This window comes from Xiphias gladius, chromosome 4 (genome assembly GCF_016859285.1).
Source record: "Xiphias gladius isolate SHS-SW01 ecotype Sanya breed wild chromosome 4, ASM1685928v1, whole genome shotgun sequence".
NCBI lineage: Eukaryota > Metazoa > Chordata > Actinopteri > Istiophoriformes > Xiphiidae > Xiphias > Xiphias gladius.
The window spans coordinates 21,197,437-21,218,947 of NC_053403.1; the positions used below are offsets into that span (position 1 = coordinate 21,197,437).

A 21,511-nucleotide genomic window follows, 5' to 3' on the forward strand; every position below is an offset into this window, starting at 1 on the left:
TCACAGAGCCAGTAGGTCAGTATTGTTTTGTCTCGTTTGATCATTTTTGTGATAGGTAATCCCAGTTTGTAAATTAACAAGCAGGTACCGGTGTCACATTTGTGTGTCCGGTAACGTTAAATTACATGCCTACAGACATTCAGCTTACTTTGTAGATTTTGCATTTCTGCCTCCTTCTCCCTTTAATTGGTGTGGGAGCTGAGTGATCAGGTAACATGACACAGGCTGGGAATGGTAAGGAATTTAACTGTGCTCCACCATGGTTAGTTAGGATTAACTGATTATGAAGTATCTTCAAGATAGGGTTATGGGAGAATGTAGGGTCTGTGTTCATAAAGTGGCATATGACAATGTTTTAGGGTGTATATTTGTGTGTGTATTTCTGTGAGTGTACAACCATCCACTTTTAACTGCTTATCCTGGGTGTGTATGATTTAATGTGATTGTGTGTGTATATGACATCTTGGAGGTTGCTTCAGGATGGAGGATGTTTAATTTATGTTATACTTTTTTTAGTATCACCTCTGAGGAATTTCAATACCCTGAAACCTTTGTAATCATTTGCTAATAAAATCAGAAAATATCTCATTGAAGAATTAAGGAAACAGGAGTAGGAATCTGACTTCAACACAGGGAAAATATCTGTATATAAATGCATAGAAGAGGGTCAGTTATATATATATATATATATATATATATATATATATATATATATATATATATATATATATATATATATATATATATATATATATATATATATATATATATATATATATATATATATATATATATATATATATATATATATATTATATATATATATATATATATTTATATATATATATATATATATATTTATATATATATTTATATATATATTATTTTGATTATGCAACAGACAAAAAAAATCATTTTAATTGGTTTTGTCTGCCATGGATTCAGTGAGTTGCGCTGTGGACTAAAACCTGAGACTTGTTTACTTTCTACCCTATACTTGTGTACATTTTGGCAAATCGGCACCATTAAAATTATTCTGAATTAGCTTTTAGCACCTCCTGTTTGCAATGTACTCATGGATGTACAGACATCTATCACTGAATTACTTTGATATTGATAAGAACTTTGATTAGAAAACAAACTGATTTCTAAGCAGATTTATAAATGATGGACATCAGAGATAATGATATACTGAGGAAGTACAAGTCACACTGAATCTAGAAATATGTGTTCATGTCTGTGTGTTGAGATTTGACTTAGTTATGACTCAGAGAAGGAGTCTACTTATTGACGCAAATTACAGCAATCATGCCTAAGTACCTTAATAGCCTCCCCGAGCTGTGTATCACAGCTATAGCTCCAGCTCCAACTGCTGACTGTTATGGTAAGCAGGCCAAATTGACAGGCCAAAATACAATAACTACATGCCTCTTGTTTTTAGAACACTGGTATGCACTTGTCCTGTTTACCTCACATAGTATCTTTGTTTCATGCTGGTTTGTACTAAAAATATCTAAATTTACCCATACTGGATTTTTGAAAAAATGGAAAAAAAAAATCAACTGATAGTATCTCTTTGAGAAACACAGACCATACATAATGATAATGCTCTTGGGTGGAGAAACTATATAATGCAGACAATTTCTAGATGACCTTTAACATGTTTTTGGCATCTTTATATTACGGTTTCTTCTTACTTATCGGCTGACATATAAACTGATATTTATATACATACAATAAGATAATCTCAGCTGATTTATTAGTCTAGCTCTACCAAATTTAGTCCTGCTCAAAATTATTGAGCCCCCTAAATTTCAAGTATATAATTCTGAATATCCTCAGAAGAATAGCCAGAATATTTTAATAAAATGTCCAAGGTTACTGAACAAAAGAAAAAAAAAAAAGAAACTCACATAAAAGTGAAAAATACACAAATAATTGTGTACCCCAGACACAGTTATTGGCACCCTTCAGTGATATTTGGTTGCAGAATCATTGACAATAGTGGCAGCCTCTAAACAGTTCTTGTACCCATTAGGGAGCCTCAGAGAGATGGTTCAAGTCTGGCTGGGCCACTCATGGACATTCACAGAGTTGTCCCTAAGCCACTCCTGCATTGTTTTAGCTTTGTTCTTAGGGTCACTGTCCTGTTGAAGGTGAAACTCTGGCCAGTCTGAGGTCCTGAGCGCTCTGGACCAGGGGAGATATTAAGGATATCTCTACTTTGCTCCGTTCAGCTTTCCCTCAACCATGACCAGTCTCCCTGTCCCTGAGTCTTCCACCACCATGTTTCACCATTGGGACGGTATTGGGCAGGTGATGAGCAGTGCCTGATGTCCTCCAGACATGAAGATTAGAATTGAGGCCAATTCTAATTGTTTAATCAAACCAGAGAATCTTGTTTTTCACAATCTGAGATTCCTTTAATCTAAGTGGGCTTTCATGTGTCTTTCACTGAGGAGAGGCTTCCTTCTGGCCACTCCGCCATTAAACTCAGATCGTTGGAGTGCTGCAGTGATGGTAGTCCTCCTAGAAGTTTCTCCCATCCAGGCAGGATCTCTGGAGGTCAGCCAGAGTGACCATCAGGGTCTTGGTCAACTTTCTTACCAAGTCCCTTCTCCCCCGATTGCTCAATTTTGCCAGGCGGCCAGCTCTAGAAAGAGTTCTGGTTGTTCCAAACTTCTTCCATTTCAGAATTATTAAGGCCGCTCTTGGGAACCTTCAATGCAGCAGAAATTTTTTGTAGTCTTCCCCAGATCTGTGTAACAACACAATCCTGTGTCTGAGCTCCGCAGGCAGTTCCTTCGACCTCATGGCTTGGTTTTTGCTCTGATATGCATTGTTAGCTGTGAGACCTTATATAGACAGGTGTGTGCCTTTCCAAATCATGTCCAGTCAATTGAACTTACCACTGGTAGACTCTAATCAAGGTGTAGAAACATCTCAAAAATGATTGTAGCAAAGGTTCTTAATGCGTATGTCAATGTGATATTTCATTTTTTCCTTTTTTAATAAATTTGCAAACATTTTTAAAATTCTGTTTTCACTTTGCTATTATGGGGTATTGGGTGATGAGGGGTATTGGGTGATGAGGGATGAGTTATATGATTTTAGCATAAGGCTGCAACATAATAAAGCGTGAAAGGGGTCTGAATACTTTCTGAATGCACTGTATTTACCGATTGATATTTGCTACAATGCCCCATAAAGACACACAGTGGAAAAATGGTCCTTTGACCAATGATGACCACACTGTGGGTTTTGGCTTCAGTCTTAAGGGGAACAAAGGGATTTTTGGGGTGATATTCTGCTGTCCAATTACAATCTACTTACAAACTATGCATATCATCACCTCCTTAATGAGTGTATTCGGGATTATAAATTCAGGTTAGAAAATTAAGTTTACAGTCAGTGGTCAGGACATGTATCAAACTTTTAAAACCACTGCTGAGAACAAAACATTAAGACAGATTTTAATTTTTGTTTTCAACCACAAAACTACACAAATAAATTAATTAATCAGCTCAAGAGGAATGTTAATTATCTTCTAAATTAAAATGTTGCATATTTTTAAGGCTACATCATAATCCTAGTTACAGAGCGGTCCCTGGGAAGATTAGGCTCTTTGGAATCAATAATAGAAACACAATGACAACGGTGATCAAAAATTTTTAATTTGTCTGCAAGAAAGTCTACAGAATAAAAGCAGTATCTGTGAAATGAAACATTTAAAAATTAACTTTCTTGATTTCCAATTTCAAAATAATTTTACCAGATTAATTTTCATTTGATGTGAAATTTGATTGTCTGTTATCCAAATTATTTAAAATGTCTTGTATAAGTATCGAAGAATGTTATTGTTTGGAATTTGTAAACATATTGAATAAGGAGTATGAGCAGTAGTAGCGTTCAGTATATCTGTGTATTTGAAATGGAATTAAGAATGGAAAGCACAAATGTCAAAATTGATGTTTGACATCTTGTAGTTAGAATGATCTTTTAATAGTAGTCACAATAAAGTACACTGTTTTAAAGACAGAGTGAAAAATGCTCCCCACTTAATATGTGTCTTGTGTGTGTTTTTTAGGAATTAAAGAAGGAATCCAAAGAGGTCAAGGAAACAAAGAATGACCCAAAAGAGGAGACCTCTCAGCCTCTGAGGAGAGAGAAGAGCGCAGGGAACGTGGCCAACCTAGTTCAGAGGATGAGCACTATCGGCATACCAACTGGTGGCTTCCAGCCTCAGCCACCAGCAGCTATAAAGAGTAGGATGCTGTAGTTTTGTGTGTGGATGAAGTAATACTTCGTACAGGGGATGTCAGAATACCAGAAATTTGGTAGTCATTACAAACACCGTTAAAATTCCATGATTCGCAATACAGAAGTCGGAATCTTGCTCTCACACACGTATGCACACCCCCCTCCATATAGTCAGTGTGAAAGCAGTAGTTTAAATTTACTAACATAGTGACAGATCATTACTGTGAAAATATTCATTTAAAAGTCAATGTTATATTTTGACATTCACTCATCCTGAATTTGGTGTACACATCTGGATGCCTGTCTTTGAGGTGCTTAGATACTATAAGTTTGAGGTGTTTCCTCTGGCTTATGGTTTCCTATAACTCCATCCCTGATGATCCGACTCAAACGCAACAACTCATGGGTTTTTTTTTCCACAAGTCGTTGCAGACCTGTTGGTTCACATGTTGTTGTTATTGTTACTGTCTTCTTTCTTTTGCATTTGACATCAGACTACAACACTCCCTGAAGAATCACATCTCCAGTACCTACAACATCTACGGTGCCCTAGTGCCTATAGTACTGTTGAAAAACAAGTACCATAATATTTTCAGAATTTTGGCATCGACTTGGTACTGAAGTATCAGTTCTCGTGACATCCCTACTTCTTACTGCAACTGGGCATGTTAGACTTACTGAATTGTTATTGACAGTAACATGAAGGCTTCACAAGACGCACTCAACTGTTTTTACATTTTGGCTGCAAATCCAAATCGTTTGGCGTCTGGCAGGTTAAATCAAAGTTAACATACTTTTCGCAAGTATGATTTCAACTCTGTCTGCTGCATTGAACTCCTGTATCCTTTCATGAAAACTTGTACAGTATGTGGGTTGCAAGCCCCCACTGTGACCAGTCTTTTTCATAGAACCTATCATGACTGCAGTCTTATCTTTGTCTTCTCCCCCTTAGCTACTATTAGTATGTTTCTATTATTACAGAATGGCATGGTCATTTAGGATTCCCAAGTACAGAGCTCAACTTTAGGGAAATATTCACCTATAAACACAGTAGCACTGTTATATGTGCTAATAGTGATTTCTTATGCATTTGTGTCACCCCTTTTAAGTGATATACAGATACTCTGAAACAGGGCTTAGATACACATTATTGCAGACAGTTGGTCTCATATTCACACCTGTTGACAGTGTAATACTTGGATAAAAGTATAACGCCACAACACACTGCCTGGGTTGTGTGTGCGTGGCAGTCACGGAACATCTTGGTTTTCATTATGGCGTCCATGCCAACTGGTTAGAGCAGCCACACACTGCGTAAGATATGCGTCTCCCATGTGGCTCATGCCTGGCTGCTGTGTCCATCATCTAGAGTTTCAGTGTCTTGTCTATGTTTCACGCATGACATGTTCGGTTCCCAGCAAAAATAAACAGGGAGAAGATATGTTGATAGTGATATTGATATCATACCAGCAACTTTAAATAACACTGACTTTCACTACAGTTTCAGTGTCTATGCTAGATCTGAATTTGCCACAGACATGAACAAAAATATAAGTATTATATTTTTTAACCATTTTAGCAATAGCATGTGGAGACAGTGGAGGTCACATGTGTACGATATAGTCAGAGCAGAAACCCAATATAGGCTATGATTATATTATGTCAATAATTTAACAGGTGAAGGGCAGTATTTTTCCGGAGTATTTTTCTCTCTCTCTCTCTCTCTCTCTCTCTCTCTCTCAATCTCTCTCTCTGTCTCTTTCTTTCTCTTTCTCTTTCTCTTTCTCTTTTTCTTTTTCTCTTTTCCTCTTTCCCTCTGTGTGTGTGTGTGTGTGTGTGTGTGTGTGTGTGTAAACAAAAATCATGCGACTGCATTTTGGTCACAACTCTTCACTTGTGGGACCGCTCATCATCTGACCAAGCTTGTGCCATTTATGATCTTCTACTATTGAATGATGGGAAAGACGATTGGTGATTGCTCATATCCCTGCCAATTTTAAGATGATTTATTCATTTATTGGGCGGTGGCTTAAAATTTAGTCAATCTGTAGTGGTAATCCATTTGTACCTTTCTAAAATATGTGTTTACGTTTACGAATTGGTACCATTGAACATCTGACAGAGGGCTTGCAAAGCACCAGCTGTCACTCTGTACTATCTCGTCTCCACTCTGCAAAGTCATGGAACATGGTTTTTTAAGTATGAAAATGTTGCTTCTTGATTTAGTTCAGTTTAATTAATCAAGAAGCACATGTTTTATTTGTGATCAGATATAAAGAGAGTCAGTTTTTGAAGGAAGTTAATGTTGAAAAAGCTGAAATTCTGATGATAAATATTTGTACTTGTACTGTAAACTAATGCAGAACTGTTAATTATGTTGTCTTGTTATTTTATCATCAGACTGAGCCTGCCCAAGCTTACCTGTCTGTATTTGAATATAGGGACAGTAGCATTTGGAAGAAGCTCATGAAGAAATTATATAAAACACAACAGACCAGGGCCAGTAGTTAAACCTAAAGACCTCACGTAATATGACATACCGTATCTGTTACTTCGAGTTGACATGATTTCTTCTTTGGTTTTAAAGTTTCTATCGGTTGGACATGGACATGCTGTACACACAGCCAAGCTGTCCCTGTTTGGGAAAAAAAAAAAAAAAACTAAAACATAGACTGGCGCACATGCATATGCAAGACCACACAGGCAGGTTAGTTGACTAACTGGTGTTTATTGGGCTACCTTTGTTTTCACAGAGCCGAAGAAGAGACAGTGCAAGGTGTTGTTTGAGTATCAGCCACAGAATGAAGATGAGCTGGAGCTGAAAATCGGAGACATCTTAGAATTCACTGAAGAGGTACTTTTAACATCACCAGTGACTATATAGTTCATGAATGTCCAAGAAATCTAAGCAGGTCACATTAAATGCCCCTTCTGATCTAACCCTTTCCTTTTGAAAAACAAATGGGAATGAAAATTCCTGTGATACCTACACTCGCTTTGGCCTGTTTAATTGCTGACTTTTAGTGTTTAGGTTAAGCAAAACACCAGGGTTCAGTGTAATGATACACATATATGTTATCTTTTTAACCACTGATAATACACTGACTCTTAACTGGTTTTTTGTGGTGCTGGCAAGTCAGAACAAGTGAGAGATATGAGCAGTAGAGAGCACTTATTTCACAGTGAGTGTATATGCAATAAGAAGTGCTAATATGTTTTTGTAGAAAATGTATGTTAGGTGAACTTCTCTGAACAGCAAAACAGATTATGCCATATCAATTGGTTTTAAACATTCTGGGAAATTTCCCTATGGTTTCAGTTTTTTACTACAGGATTGAATATCGGAGACAGATATTCAAATCTTGTTCAACAATGTTTTTTTTAATGCATTTTTTGGTGTGTAATGAAGGGGGTTTGACATAGAGTCATATAGCGGGCTAAGTGCATTATCCATAGCACCCTTGTCTTAGTGTTGACCAGAGAAGCAAAGGACCTCTGAACCACCAGACTTTTAGGTCTGAGAATTAGGGGAAAAAACTTAGTTTACTGTGGTTGACATATTACTCAATTTTTTTCTTTGTACAGGTTGAAGAGGGCTGGTGGAGTGGCAACTTGAACGGAAAGTCAGGACTATTCCCATCCAACTTCGTCAAAGAGTTTGATGCCAGGGGAGAGGACGGAGAGTCCAGTGACACCACAGCAGATGAGACTGGTAAAGACAAAGACAGAAAACAAACAGGACTTCATTAATTTGAAGGTTGCAGCTTAGTTGGCAAATCAGTAGAGAAGGAACATTGGAATTTTATGTTGACTTAGACATGATACCAAAACAAAGCTCAAGGCAGGTGAATTTGCTGCAGTTCATCAAAGAAATTGTTTTTTTTTTTTTTTTTCTTGTTGTTAAATTATACTTAAACTCAAATGTGGCTGTCAGTCTGTATCCAGTGCCTTTTAAAATGCACTTGGTGTTCAGGAACATTGTACAAGAACAATGCTAGTAAACTTTTACTAATTTAGCTCTGTTTAGGGTATGACAACAAATGCTTATGTCAACAGATATGATTACTTATATTTATATATTTATATCTTTTTCAGACATTTATTCTCTGGTTGAAATACTTAAGAACTGTTTATGCAGAGCATTTCTCCCCAGTTTTCCCTGTTGTTGTTTTTGGATTATGGCCATTAATTCAGTGTCAGTAGAATTAAATAAAGTAATGGACTTGTTCGGGTGTGATTGCAGCCCAGTACAAACAAGCCTCAACAAGAAGGTTGGCTGAGGCTTTAATCTACTAAATCCTCTGTCTGGCTAGTTATATGGCTTGGAGGTATAGCAGTTAGTTAAACAGCTGTGTATGCGTGCACATTTGATGATCTACAGCTGAGATGAGATATTGTATGACTGCTTTTGAATTTGCTAAATTAGTAAATATTACTGCTAAATTAAATATGATAGAAGTTCCCCATCATGCATCTGTTGTGGATTAGAGATGTGGTAAACTGCAGTCATTCATAAGAACTGCTACTGAGCTTTTATGAATTAATGTTTTCATTCATATATTTAAGAATGTAATACTGGAAATCTTTGGTTAAACAAAAACACAATTGTAGCACCTTCTGGTGGCTGAAAGGGGGAATAAAATGTGTATTTTCCAAGACAAATCATGTTCAGTATCTTGTCCTATATAGTAAAATGTGATGCTTGTGGATTTATTCACCCTCTGTCTCACCTTGTTGTATCTCCTCCCCAGATGGAAGTGGAATGGAGGGCACCACCACCCCCACATCACCTCAGCCTGTCTCAGGGAACGGAGTTATTGCTCAGCCCAAGAAGATCCGAGGCGTTGGCTTTGGAGACATTTTCAGGGAAGGGTCGGTCAAACTAAAGGTCCGACTGCCCAGCCCTGAAACAGAGGAAAAGAAGGATAGAGTAAGTGTGATGCAAACTCAGAATATACAGTATACATAATGCAAGAAAGGTTTTGAAAGCTGAACATTATGGCTGTTAAAATGGGCCATCATTTTGGAGTAACTGACCACTGAACATTAAAGATACAGTTTTCAGAAATAAATCATGTTTTCAGAATATTTTTATTGTAGAATATGTAATTGTATTGGTAATTGAAATAACTAAACACTTATAGGTTTTTAAACTTTCTTTTAAACAGATTACCAAAGTAGGATTCCATATGGAAATACAGCGGCATGAAAAAGTTTGGGCATCTCTGGTAAAAATTTCTGTTACTGTGAAAAGTAAATGGAGTAGAAGGTGAACTGATCTCCAAAAGGCATAAAGTTAAAGGTGATTTGTTCTTTTCAACATTTTAAGCAAGATCAGTGTATTATTTTTGTTTTGAAGAATTTTAGAGTGAAAAAAGGGAAAGGAGTGCCATGCAAAAGTTTGGGCATGCAAAGACATCTGAGCTCTCAGATAACTTTTACCAAGGTCTCAAACCTTCATAATAATACCTCATATTCATAATATAATTAAGAAATGCTAGTTAACAGGATGGGTTGAGGTCAAGTTGAGTTCAGAGACCGAGAAAACTTTCAGAGAGATCTGCTTAAAAATATTGCTAGAAAGGCAAATCAAAACCCCCGTTTGACTGCAGAAGACCTTCAGGAAGATTTGGCAGACTCAGGAGTGATGGTGCAGTGTTGTACTGTGCAGCGACATCTTGCTTAACCTGCTGCCACCGCGACCCAACTTCAAATAAGCGGCAGAAAATGGATGGGTGGAGCCCTGTCACCGTCTGCAAAATAGCTGAAGATGAAAAGAGGATGCCCTCTACAACTCGATAATGATCCTAAACACACCTCAAAATCCACAATGGACTACCTCAAGAGGTGCAAGCTGAAGGATTTGCCATTGCCCTCACAGTACCCTGACCTAAACATAATCGAAAATCTGTGGATAAATCTCAAAAGAGCAGTGCATGCAAGACACCCAAGAATCTCACCAAACTAGAAGCCTTTTGCAAGGAAGAATGGGTGAAAATCCCCCAAACAAGAATTGAAAGACTCTTATCTGACTACATAAAGTGTTTAAAAGCTGTGATACTTGCGAAAGGGGGTGTTGCTAAGTACTGACAGTGCAAACTTCTGGTCCAGGCCCTTTTTCTTTTTTGTTATTTTGAAACTGTAAAAGATGGAAACAAAAAGTAATCTTGTTTAAAATTTCAAAGAAATGTGTCATCTTTAACATTATGCCTTTTGGAAATCAGGTCATATTTTACTCATTTAGCTGTTCATGGTAAAAGAAATTGTGATCGGTGCTACCCAAATTTTTTCATGCCACTGGACTTTGCTATTTAAAACTATTTTAAGTCAGTTTATAGCTAGAGAGAGACATGGAAACTTTTGGCCGAAATTCCTACTTTAGTTCCTTAAACGTGTACTTTTAAATTGCACATGTACTATATTTATAAAGAAGTGTGCATTAAAAAACTAAGGGCAATTTTTGTTAGTACATTTTTTTAAACGTTTCATTTGGATTGGGATCAGTGGCATTGTGGTCATGAGATCATGAGAGGATATTTACCAAGGGTTTGCAGCCCTTATTTGGCACTAAACATTTAAATAGCAGTTATCCTTATCCCCCAAAGGACTATAACAAGGTAACACATTGCGTGTTTGGTCTCAAGCAATATGTATTTTAAAGTGGGAATGGACTTTTCTAAAAGTAGCCTCAGCACCTGACTGCAGACTGACCACTATTTAAAATCTAATGTCTGAGAACAGCAGGTGTATAATCTGCTGTACTGTTTTATTGGACACATATTGAGGGAGAGAGAGCAGACAGAGTGTGAGATGGTGAGATTTCTCAATAGTTCAGAAATAAAAATACCTAAGTGATACCAGTAAAAAATGTTACAGCAAATTAAAAAGATGCAATATGAAATTACTTAACAGGAACTCTCTGTTCAGCACCACAACACACGCAGCAATGCAACAGCCTGTTAATTTTCACACAGATTTACCATTCTTTTTCCCCCTATGGTCTCGTGACTGAGTTTGTATTTTTTTTTTTGTTCGTTATCACATGCTTATTAAGCAGGCCTGTTACATTATTTTAAATTTCACATTGATTTTTCATAATTAATTAAATCAATTATCTTTTTGTTGAGCTGATAACATCAGGGAATTTAATATTTCTTCACTCCTTCCTACAGGAATGAATACATGTGTAACCAGTCAAATAATTGTCAAATAAGATCAGATGCCAGATCTTATTTAGCAGCAACTTACACAAATCAGATGAACTGCAGCTGGGTTTGTTTACATTTCTTGTCTTATTAAATAAAAAATTGTGATGATGTGAAAATTTGCACTCCTGACAGTAATTTGCAGCAGTCTAAGTAAACATCCCCCTTAGTATCAATAACACCGCTTAACTTCATCTACTGTATGTGATGTGTGACATCTGTATTCTTTATTTCTGTATTGTTTTGGAGGAAGTTTCCTGGGTCAGCCTGACACAGATTTACAATTAGGTCCATAAGTATTTGGACAGTGACAGAGTTTTTGTAATTTTGCCTCTGTACATACCACAAGGGATTTGAAATCAAGCCATCAAAATTTTTTTGAAGTGTAGACTTTCTGCTTTACTTCAAGGAGTTTAACAAAAATGTTGCATCAACCATTTAGGGATTGTAGCCATTTTTATACATAGTGCCTCATTTTCAGAGGCTCAAAAGTAATTGGACAATTGACTGACAGTCAGATTCATGGCCAGGTATGGCCTGTTCTGTTGTTATGTCATGACAAATTAAGCAGATAAAATGCCTGGAGCTGATTCCAAGTGTTGAATTTGCATTTTGTAGCTGCTCATGGGAACTCTCAATACGTGGTCCAAAGAGGTGTTGATGCAAAGCAAGGAGTCCATCATTAGGCTGAAAAAACAAAGGAAACCTATCAGACAGATCGCAGAAACTTTAGGAGTGGCCAAATCAACAATTTGGTACTTTCTTAAAAAGAAGGAATGCACTGGCGAGCTCAGCAACAACAGAAAAAGGCCTGGAAGATAACAGAACGCAACTAAAGTGGATGATTGCAGAAGTCTTTCCTTGGTGAAAAAAACCCTTTCACAACATCTACCAAGCACTCATTGACTGCAAAGAATTTTCATCCAAGTATTAAAAATAATCCTTATAATTATAATTATGTTGTTTGTCCAATGGCTTTTGAGCCTCTGAAAATGAGGGATTATGTGTAAAAATGGCTGTAATTCCTAAACAGTTAATTTGATATTTTTGTTAAACCCCTTGAATTGAAGCTGGAAGTCTACACTTCAATCACATCTTGGTGTTTGTTTTTTTTTTTCAAATCCATTGTAGTGGTGTACAGAGGCAAAATTATGAAAATTGTGTCACTCTCCAAATCCTTATGGACTTAACTGTAGTTTTAGAGGTCTGTTGTTTACTGAACATACCCAGATTCATGTGAAGTTTCTGTTTGTTGTGAATATTGTTTTATCTGCCATCACCACACGTACATGACACAAAATTCAGTTTGGGAATATCATCTTCACCTGACACAGAATTTTAGATTGAAGCTTGCTTCTGTCTGATATAATTTTATCCAGTGTGGAAAAAATGAGTCTGAATTCTGAAATGAAAATCTTGAAGAAAAGAGTAGATCATCAACTGTTGAATGTTAGATTTTTATTTTTACTTTTTTTCTTGCTCTCTTGACATATTTTAACATATCATATACATGGGAGTATGGGCCAGTGGTGCATTGATATAACATATTGACATACAACAAATAATAACAGAGGCTCACTGCTTAATTAGTCTAGTTTTGCTCTGAAAAGCTCCCCTTTTTCCCTCTTTCCCCTTTTTCCAACAGCCTTCACACTCTGGTTCACATGGCTTTCTTCACTCTCCTCTACTCCTCACATACCACCACGTCGCATGCTCTCACACTTTCCTTTTCACAGCCTCAGATGTCTTCATTTGGTCTTGATCAACCCACATAATCCACTTACTGCCACCCCTCTCCCTGCAGTAGTAATATCAAGGACATAAAGCATCCTTCCTGTGACATTTTTAATTTTTTCCGATTTTGATCATTTTGTTATACAGAACAGTTCTGTTATACGGTTGTCTGATACTTCCAACAAGTTAAACCCAACACTATGCGTTAATTCCTGTTATTAAAACAGCATAATGGTAGTAACATACTCCTTCTCATATCTAGCTTATTTCCTAATAACCTTTTTTCAACCTGTGACTTGCTCATCATCACTTACAAGTGGTAACATCAACCATTCCTTGCAGAAAAAGTGCAAGCCCTCTATGTTTCACTGTTTACTTTTTGTTTCAGTAATTATTCTATTAATTAACAGCATTATTTATAACCATTTATACTTAATACCACAGTCATGATCAGATGATTCAACTCATTCAGTTCTGACACATGCTTTCTCAAACATAGGACTCTTCTGCATGAAGCCATATATCAACTCATATCCAATAAATCATTTCCATATGTATGCTTTGCTTCATTTTAGCCAGTCCCGTCATTACCATCTGCCGCAAAATCCACCCATCCCAACATGACAGACTTGCAGAGAGCAGATGGAGAAAGCAAATCTAAAGGTAAAAGACTTTAAATGTACTGAAAAGAATACTTTGACATCTGAAAAATGTATTAAATGTTACCGGATCGTCACTGCTCACGGGAGGGAGGAAAGACCTTTGGCTTGTGTATGTGTTGGCACATCTGTGTTGATATTTATGCTTGTTCTAGCATGAATAATAAATAGGTATGTATACTTACATGTAGTGTGCAGATGCTTTCCTTATGTGCTTTTGCACATAAACCCCTGTTACCTGTGTATCCACTGTAATAGATGCCAGTATTTTGGTTTCTGCAGCTAAAGAGTACTACAAGGTCATGTTTGGTTTTGAGGCTACGAATGAGGACGAGTTGAGCCTGAAAGAGGGTGATATCATCCACATCATGAGCAAGGTAAGTTAACAGTCCTTTATGCATTAAAACTGTGAAATTAAATGAGAACACAAAACAGCTGGGCTTACATGGTATGTGGCATGTTAAAATATGTCAAAAGAGCAAGGAACATACGCAGGTTCATGTGAAGTTTTTCTGTTTGTTGTGAATATTGTTTTGTCTGCCATCACCACATGTACATGACACATAATTCAGTTGGGAAAAGTTCAGTAAACAGAATGACTTTCCTCTGGGTCACCACTAAACATGTGAACCAAAGAAGACGAAGAAAGCACTGAGTTTTACTAATTGAATTAACCTGCTGGATTGGTTGTCTTATGTCATATGCATGCTTGTTCACATCTACAGAATTGAATGTAAAGTTATCTTGCCATTTACTAGGCTGTCACTGCTCTTAGTGGCAGTCATCCAAATTTTTGTCAAATGTCTACAATCCTATAATGCGTGTATGTATAAAGTGCTGTATGTATAGAAAAAAGCGCAGTATGCATGTGTGTGTGAATGGGTGAATGTGGCATGTAGTTTAAAGCGCTTTCAGTGGTCGATAAGACTAGAAAAGTACTATATAAGTGCAGTCCATTTATCATTTACTACCCACTCCTGATGGCCAAAGGTCTTAGTTTTCAAGTAATAAAACAAAGTAAAGTGCCAAGAGCCCATTGGGAACACAGAACAGGATTTGGGCTTGGTCTTTGTGTCTTACTACTTTTTAGATATCTGTGATTTACTTATTTAATAAGCGAGTTTAAATTGAAACAGACAGTACAGCCTGTTAGGTAGCTGTACATGATCAGAGTATGGAGTTTTTTAGATGATATCAGCTCTGTAAATGGATAGATACTGTGGGTTAAGTAATGGCTTTTCCTAACAGGACTTCACTGATCTCAACATACCTAGTGGTTAGATAAAGACCATAGGTTAGATATTGAATAATTTGAAAATCAACAGAAAAGACTTATAGCTCCTTTTGTAATTAGCAGAAATTATATGCACTGATCATACAAATGATTTTATTGAAATTTAAAAGTTGGCTCAAAGTAAAATACACAGTTAAACCAGTGTTGCAACAGTTTGTGGCAGTTTTCCAGCATTGATCTTAGAGTTACTGTATGGCTGCTTGAGCAGACTGTGAGAGAGGAAGAAGACCTTTTGCTTTTTACCCCGATTCAGATGTGTTCCAAGTAGATCGGAATAACCTGTCACTCACTAATCACATTGCATGTCTTTTATTTCCTTCTGTCATACTTGTTGAGGCATTTACAAACAATGGGTGTTATTACAAGGTAGCAGGGGAGGGCTTTGTTTTATTCCTGAAGCCTTTGTTTGTTGTAATATTTTGTTATATGACATGATTGTTCACAGTCAACTAGCTAAATTCCTTCTGTCACACCTCCATGTTTTTGAAGGGGCCCTTTAGCTGTCTAAATTGACCGATTTATTCCAGAGAACCAGCTATGAGTCTCTGCTGTAGAGTCTCTCACTGTCATTCAGGAGTAAACTATTACAAGGCAACCAGGTAACGCAATGATCCAGAGAGTCTTGGCTGGTTCAGCTCAGAAGCCTCTCACATGGCTGATGACTCTCACTCAGGGGCTGATATTTTATAGCAGGAGAATGATGACACATGATCACGATTCCGTCAAGCTTCACTGAGTTTTTTGGAAAGTACCACCATCTAGTGGAGATGGTACAGAAATGCTTGAAAAATGACTAGAAGTGCTAAAGTTTTTGTTAAGAACAGGTCTACATATTCTTGGTCAGGCATTATTTTGTTTTTTTTGTGACAAAAGTTGCTTTGTGGATTTTTTTTGTTTCCCCTTTAAAGAAATAACAGGCATGTTAGACGTAGAAAGACAAAGCAAAGCATCACAAATTGATTACTAAAGTGTTAACACCATTCACTCTTTTTTCTGTTGTCTAACAGGACACAGGCGAGCCAGGCTGGTGGCGTGGGGAGATCGGTGGTAAAGAAGGCGTCTTTCCTGACAACTTTGTGGTCATGGTTTCTGAAGCAGAGAAAGAGGTGAGATCAGAGAAGGAATACAATTAACTATTGGCAACTGTTTTGAGAAACAATTAGTTGTTAAAGGCTTTTTTTCACGCAAAAATATCAAACTTTCCCTATAGTGTAGATCCAGTTTCCCGGACTTGCTGCTTTTCTGTCTTAGGACTATCTTTGGGTTTTGGACTGTTGATAATTCTAAACACGTAATTTAATGTTATCACCTTGGAGTTTAATAAATTATGATAGACATTTTTCAAAGTTTTCTGACATTTTATAGAACAAAGGATTGGCTGGTATTGAATCTAATCATTTGTTGATGTCTTTGCTGTCCAGTATACATCTTTGTATTATCAAATGTTATGTGCATCTTGTGTTGTCATTCATGGCCCCTCCACTGATATGAAAGTCCTGCAAAAAAAGTGGAAATGTATTTGACCATTCATGAAAATGGGTGAAATTTGTAAAATTCCCCCTCGACTCCAAAATGTGTTTTGCTTATTATTAACTTCACTATGTGTGATGTATGCGCCAAATTTAACACTAGAAGGCAGTTTGCATACTTATCTGCTGCTCACCCTGAATCTCAGTTTAACGTGCATGATTTGTGACACACAACTAATTTGAAAGCCAGCAGTGGTTCAACATGAAAATGACACAGGTGTGGTGTTGAAACTTCTGAATCAATTGCAGTTTTACGTAGGAGTCATAAAAATGTTGTTTGATATATTCTTCCTCTGGTCACAGATAAAACCAGTCACACAGATGTAAAAAATATTATTATAACATATATTATTTTTTTATTCTTTTACTGATGAAGATCTCTTTTTTTCACTTTTATCGGTTACAAAAAATGAATACATTTTTAAATCTAAGTTCATAAAATGTATAGCCAGTCTGTATTGTGGTTGAATTTCTGGCAAACTTTTAAGTGGAGGGGAATTATAAAATATGTTTATAAATCTGGAAATGTTTCATCTTAATATTCTTTCACTATGATATCATAACAGATAAACAATACTTTACCAAAAGGGGAAATTAAACAAAAAACATACTTCACAGTGGGAGATGAGAGAATGATCCAAAAAAACAGCTAATATTTTCTCATCTCAGACATATTTTACAGTCAGTATGTGTCTGTGTGTGAATGAGTAGTGTAAAGCGCTTTGAGTGGTCAATATGACTAGAAAAGCGCTATATAAGTGCAGTCCATTTACCATTTACCCTATGGCATACTGTACCTGACATCATCTAATTAATATTATGGAGCTGTAAGCACAGCTTAAGTTTTCCACATAACAAATTCGGAAATCCTGTTCGATTTCTTATGAAGGCTTTTCCACATGGGTAATAAGGCCTCTTGATAATCAGCCAGATTCCTTTTAGGGTAAAAGGTTTATTGCTAATAAGTCTCTCCAATGACCAGTGAAGCCGCTTTTGAAGAGGGTCTTCAGGTTGTGTTAATTGTGTTTGAGCTGACGGTTGCTGTGTCTGTTCTGTTTGAAGACTTGAGTCAAACTGATTTCTCATCCCCACTGTTCTTCGTGTCCATGCTGGGAACATTAAAGCCCTCTAAGGTGTCATTAAAGAAAGTGATTTGAGGTATTTCATTGATTATGTACATGATTATATTCTGTCTCCGTGTGTTCATGTTTCAGGCTCTCACGTTGAGAGGGTCAGTGAAATCATCATCTAAGCAGGAGTCAGAAGAGGTAAGCTAGCAGTACTCCTGATGAAAGAAGACCAGTAGGATGTTAGTTCTTCTGCTGCTGTGGAACACATTTTTTTCACACACTTTCAGAGAATTTCCTTAGTTTTAGTTCAGTTTTAGTCAAGAAAAAACTAAACACAATTTAGTCTAATTTGGTGTGCATTTTTAATTTTTATGTCTTATAAGCATTTCACACTTTGACACAGGTATTGTTTGCATCTATTGTGAGGTTAGTGGAAAGTCATGGGTTACTTATTCACATGCATAATATCCATGACACGCTGATCTTCAGTAATACAATAGACTGACTCTCCTCAGTCAAACAAGTTATCATTTTGAAAACGACAATTTGAGCTGAACCGCTCAGACACTGTCATTCCTGCTCACCTAGTTTTATTGCAGCTACCTCTTTTCTTCACTGCAGAACAGTGAGTAATTCGCAAGCTGGATTGACTCACTTGTTTATTAACTGCTGTTCACTGTCTGAAATTAGCTTGAGAGGAGAAGCTGAAATATCAGTGTTATTTCTTTAGGGGAAGATTCAAATGGTTGACTGCTGACATTAATCCTACAAATTATTCAGTCCTTCTGATATCAAGATGAAAGTTGCCGACTGAAAGTAACTCTAAGTTTAAATCCACATCCACAGCATTTATAGTTACGATTAAGTTACAGTAGCTTACCTTTTCATAATTGTTAAAAAGCTGCCTGCATGTCTTTATAGTTTTCCCAGCTATTTTGTTGCCACTTAACTCACAGTGGATTGTACAAGAAACTAGTCGATAAATCTGTTTGTTCAAAGAACCAGCAACATCAGATAACATTATTGACTGAGACAGAACGTTGTGGAGCAAGTCAAGCAACTAAATCAACTTCTGAATTTCTCAAACCGTTTTAGTAACCAGGAGCTGCAGCATGTGACTCTGCAGATGAATCCAGGTTGTTGAGTAAGACTTTGAATTAAAACAGTAATTAGGTCATTCGTCCAAACGTCCTTTCACACATTTATTTAATTTTTAATTATTAATGAATATGTAGTACATTTTGTGATAGGTTTCGTTATCAAAAATGATATTAGTTGTCCCATTTTCGTCATGAACAAGGGCATCATTTAATATTTTTCATCATAGTCTTTGAAAAAATTAACACTGATGGAAATATATGTATGAGCTTGAAATCAGACAGTATCCACTTGGTCTAATAAAGCATTATACTGATTGGCTCATATTATCTACTAGTGGTCATAGTGTGGAAGGAAAGTTGAGGGTCGTAGTGAGAAGATGGGTACAGAAGTATTTGGACAGTGACAAAATTTTCGTAATTTTTCATCTGTACACCACCACGATGGATATGAAATGAAGCCATCAAGATTTGATTGAAGTGTAGACTTTCAGCTTTACTCAGGGGGGTTAACAAAAAAATTGCATAAACCGTTTACGCAGTATAGCCATTTTTATGTTATACGGATGTTACCTATTCATTAGTTCGCAAGGCATTCAATTTAGTGTTATGTAATGCTTATTAGAATTCAGTTATTCAAGCTGTGATACTTCATATTAATCTGATTCAGTGAGAGCACTCTGTATACAACATATTTCTCTAATAAAAAGAAATAATTGAAAGTGTTTATATAGGTGTAATTGTATAAAAACAGAAATTTACCCCTGTGGCAGGATGAAATTCAATTTGGAAAAAGGTGTATTCCCTTGAATGTGACTGTGTATCAGGCACGACCCACTTGGGTTATATAATATGATTGGATTGTAAATCCGTTCCTTATTTAAAGGCTGTCAGCAGTCTGCCCATCATTGCTAATTATTCAGCCCACAGGGTCTCTGACTCTGTTTCCTTTGGAAATAGATAATACAGTGATATTGATGAAGATGATGATGTTTAAGTTATTAAATTTCAAAAAGCAGCAGTCCCACAAACTGCTTGAATGTTAGTCTATACGAAAAATTCTCTATCTGTAGTATTTGTTGCAAAAGCCCTGCAATAGCTATTACCATTGTGAAGCATAAAATATTCAGTTTTTGCTGAAACCATGTCAGAGGTTTAGATTAAACTTTAAATTGATTTTCTTGGCTAGTGTTGCTCATCTAATATTTGTTCATATAAAATAGAAAAACAATAAATCTTCTGTTGCGAGGTAATGACCATACTCTGAGCTGTCTTTGTAAGACCCTAACAATTACTGTGTAAACACCTTTTAATAGCATAGTTGGTCAAATCGTGTTGCTATAAGCAACACATATTCAATTTAGATCATAATGAACAATTAAATAACCAGAAACACTTCATTGGCCGAGGGATATTTGACTACTAATAACATACTTCACCATATTTTCACTTTCTTGTGTCAGTAAGTGACAAATGATCTGAATTTGTATGTCTTTAGAACAAATTTTAAAACATTAACTACATTTTTCATCAAAATCACCCTATTAACAAACCGGTTAAATATGCATTTATGCTGCAGCTAAGATCGGTGACATGATTCCTGGTTGCCAGCAATCATAGTATTGCAACACACTTAATTTTGCTTTTGAATAAACTGAAAGAAATACATATGAATAAATTGAATACTTAACTTTTAGTCACTGTTAATTTTAAATTCAATATTTATCTACAAATCTGCACAAAAATATAGCATAAACCTACTGACGTCTTTTGTTTCTGATTGAGGACAGGCCATTAGTACTTCACTTACTTTAAAATTAATTAATTAATTAATTAATTAATTATGGCCAATCATATTGTCTTTCTTCATCATCTTTAAAACCAGTGGTCAGTCAGTTGGGGAGTCCAGACTGCTTCTAAACTCTCCCAGGTGTGAATATACTGCAGCCATATGCTGACAACCAATATGTGGCCAGTTTTACATCATCGGATCATTTTAGTAGATTTAAGTTTCAGGACATATTGAGAGTGTATCTACATGCTTATTAGTATCCTAGTGTTTACTGGGTTTTTGGCGTATCCTGGTTATGTGTTCTGCATGTAAACATCATTTCCTGCTTTCACAAACGTGGATGAGCCTATATCCCAGAATCCTGGATATGGTAGCAGTAGTACTGATACTGTGGCACGTAAACATCTTATCCAGGTTTCTGATAATTCGCTGTCATTCTCTGTGCAGTAGGAAAGTATTGTCACTCTCTTTTTACATTGCTGGTGATCAGTGCTGGTGATGGACAAGATAAATCCAGTTGAGCAGTAAATGCAGCAGAGTTCAAACAGTCAGAAACTGAAGTGTGTTCATGCTCAACTGGTGGTATGATCATGTATACATTGATATTAATAATCAGGTTTCTAATGTACCAGCATATTATGAATATGATCAAAATCAGGATAATGTTGTGTGTGTAACCATACTTAATGAAACACAATTTCTTTGAAATCAAAATGTAATGGCCACATTTGTAGTTAAAAGTAGAGTAATAAAACAGAAAAATTGGAATGTTTTAATAAATATTTATAATTTGATTTACTTGCTAAGTGCTTTTTTATTGATTTATATTGATATTACATGATATGGCATATTTATATACGCCATATCATGT

At 36.3% G+C, this 21,511-nt stretch overlaps 1 protein-coding gene across 4 annotated transcripts in view; it reads left to right on the plus strand.

The window, feature by feature from the left end:
• LOC120789040 (CD2-associated protein) overlaps window positions 1–21,511 on the plus strand; it is a 75,206-nt gene that overhangs the window by 24,209 nt on the left and 29,486 nt on the right. For all 4 annotated transcript variants that reach the window (XM_040125475.1, XM_040125477.1, XM_040125474.1 and 1 more), the window contains exons 3-10: window positions 4,088–4,265; window positions 7,014–7,114; window positions 7,846–7,972; window positions 9,012–9,190; window positions 13,775–13,862; window positions 14,141–14,235; window positions 16,160–16,258; window positions 17,896–17,949. In XM_040125475.1, coding sequence (XP_039981409.1) covers window positions 4,088–4,265; window positions 7,014–7,114; window positions 7,846–7,972; window positions 9,012–9,190; window positions 13,775–13,862; window positions 14,141–14,235; window positions 16,160–16,258; window positions 17,896–17,949 — 921 coding nt within the window. The remainder of the gene's footprint in view (window positions 1–4,087; window positions 4,266–7,013; window positions 7,115–7,845; window positions 7,973–9,011; window positions 9,191–13,774; window positions 13,863–14,140; window positions 14,236–16,159; window positions 16,259–17,895; window positions 17,950–21,511) is intronic.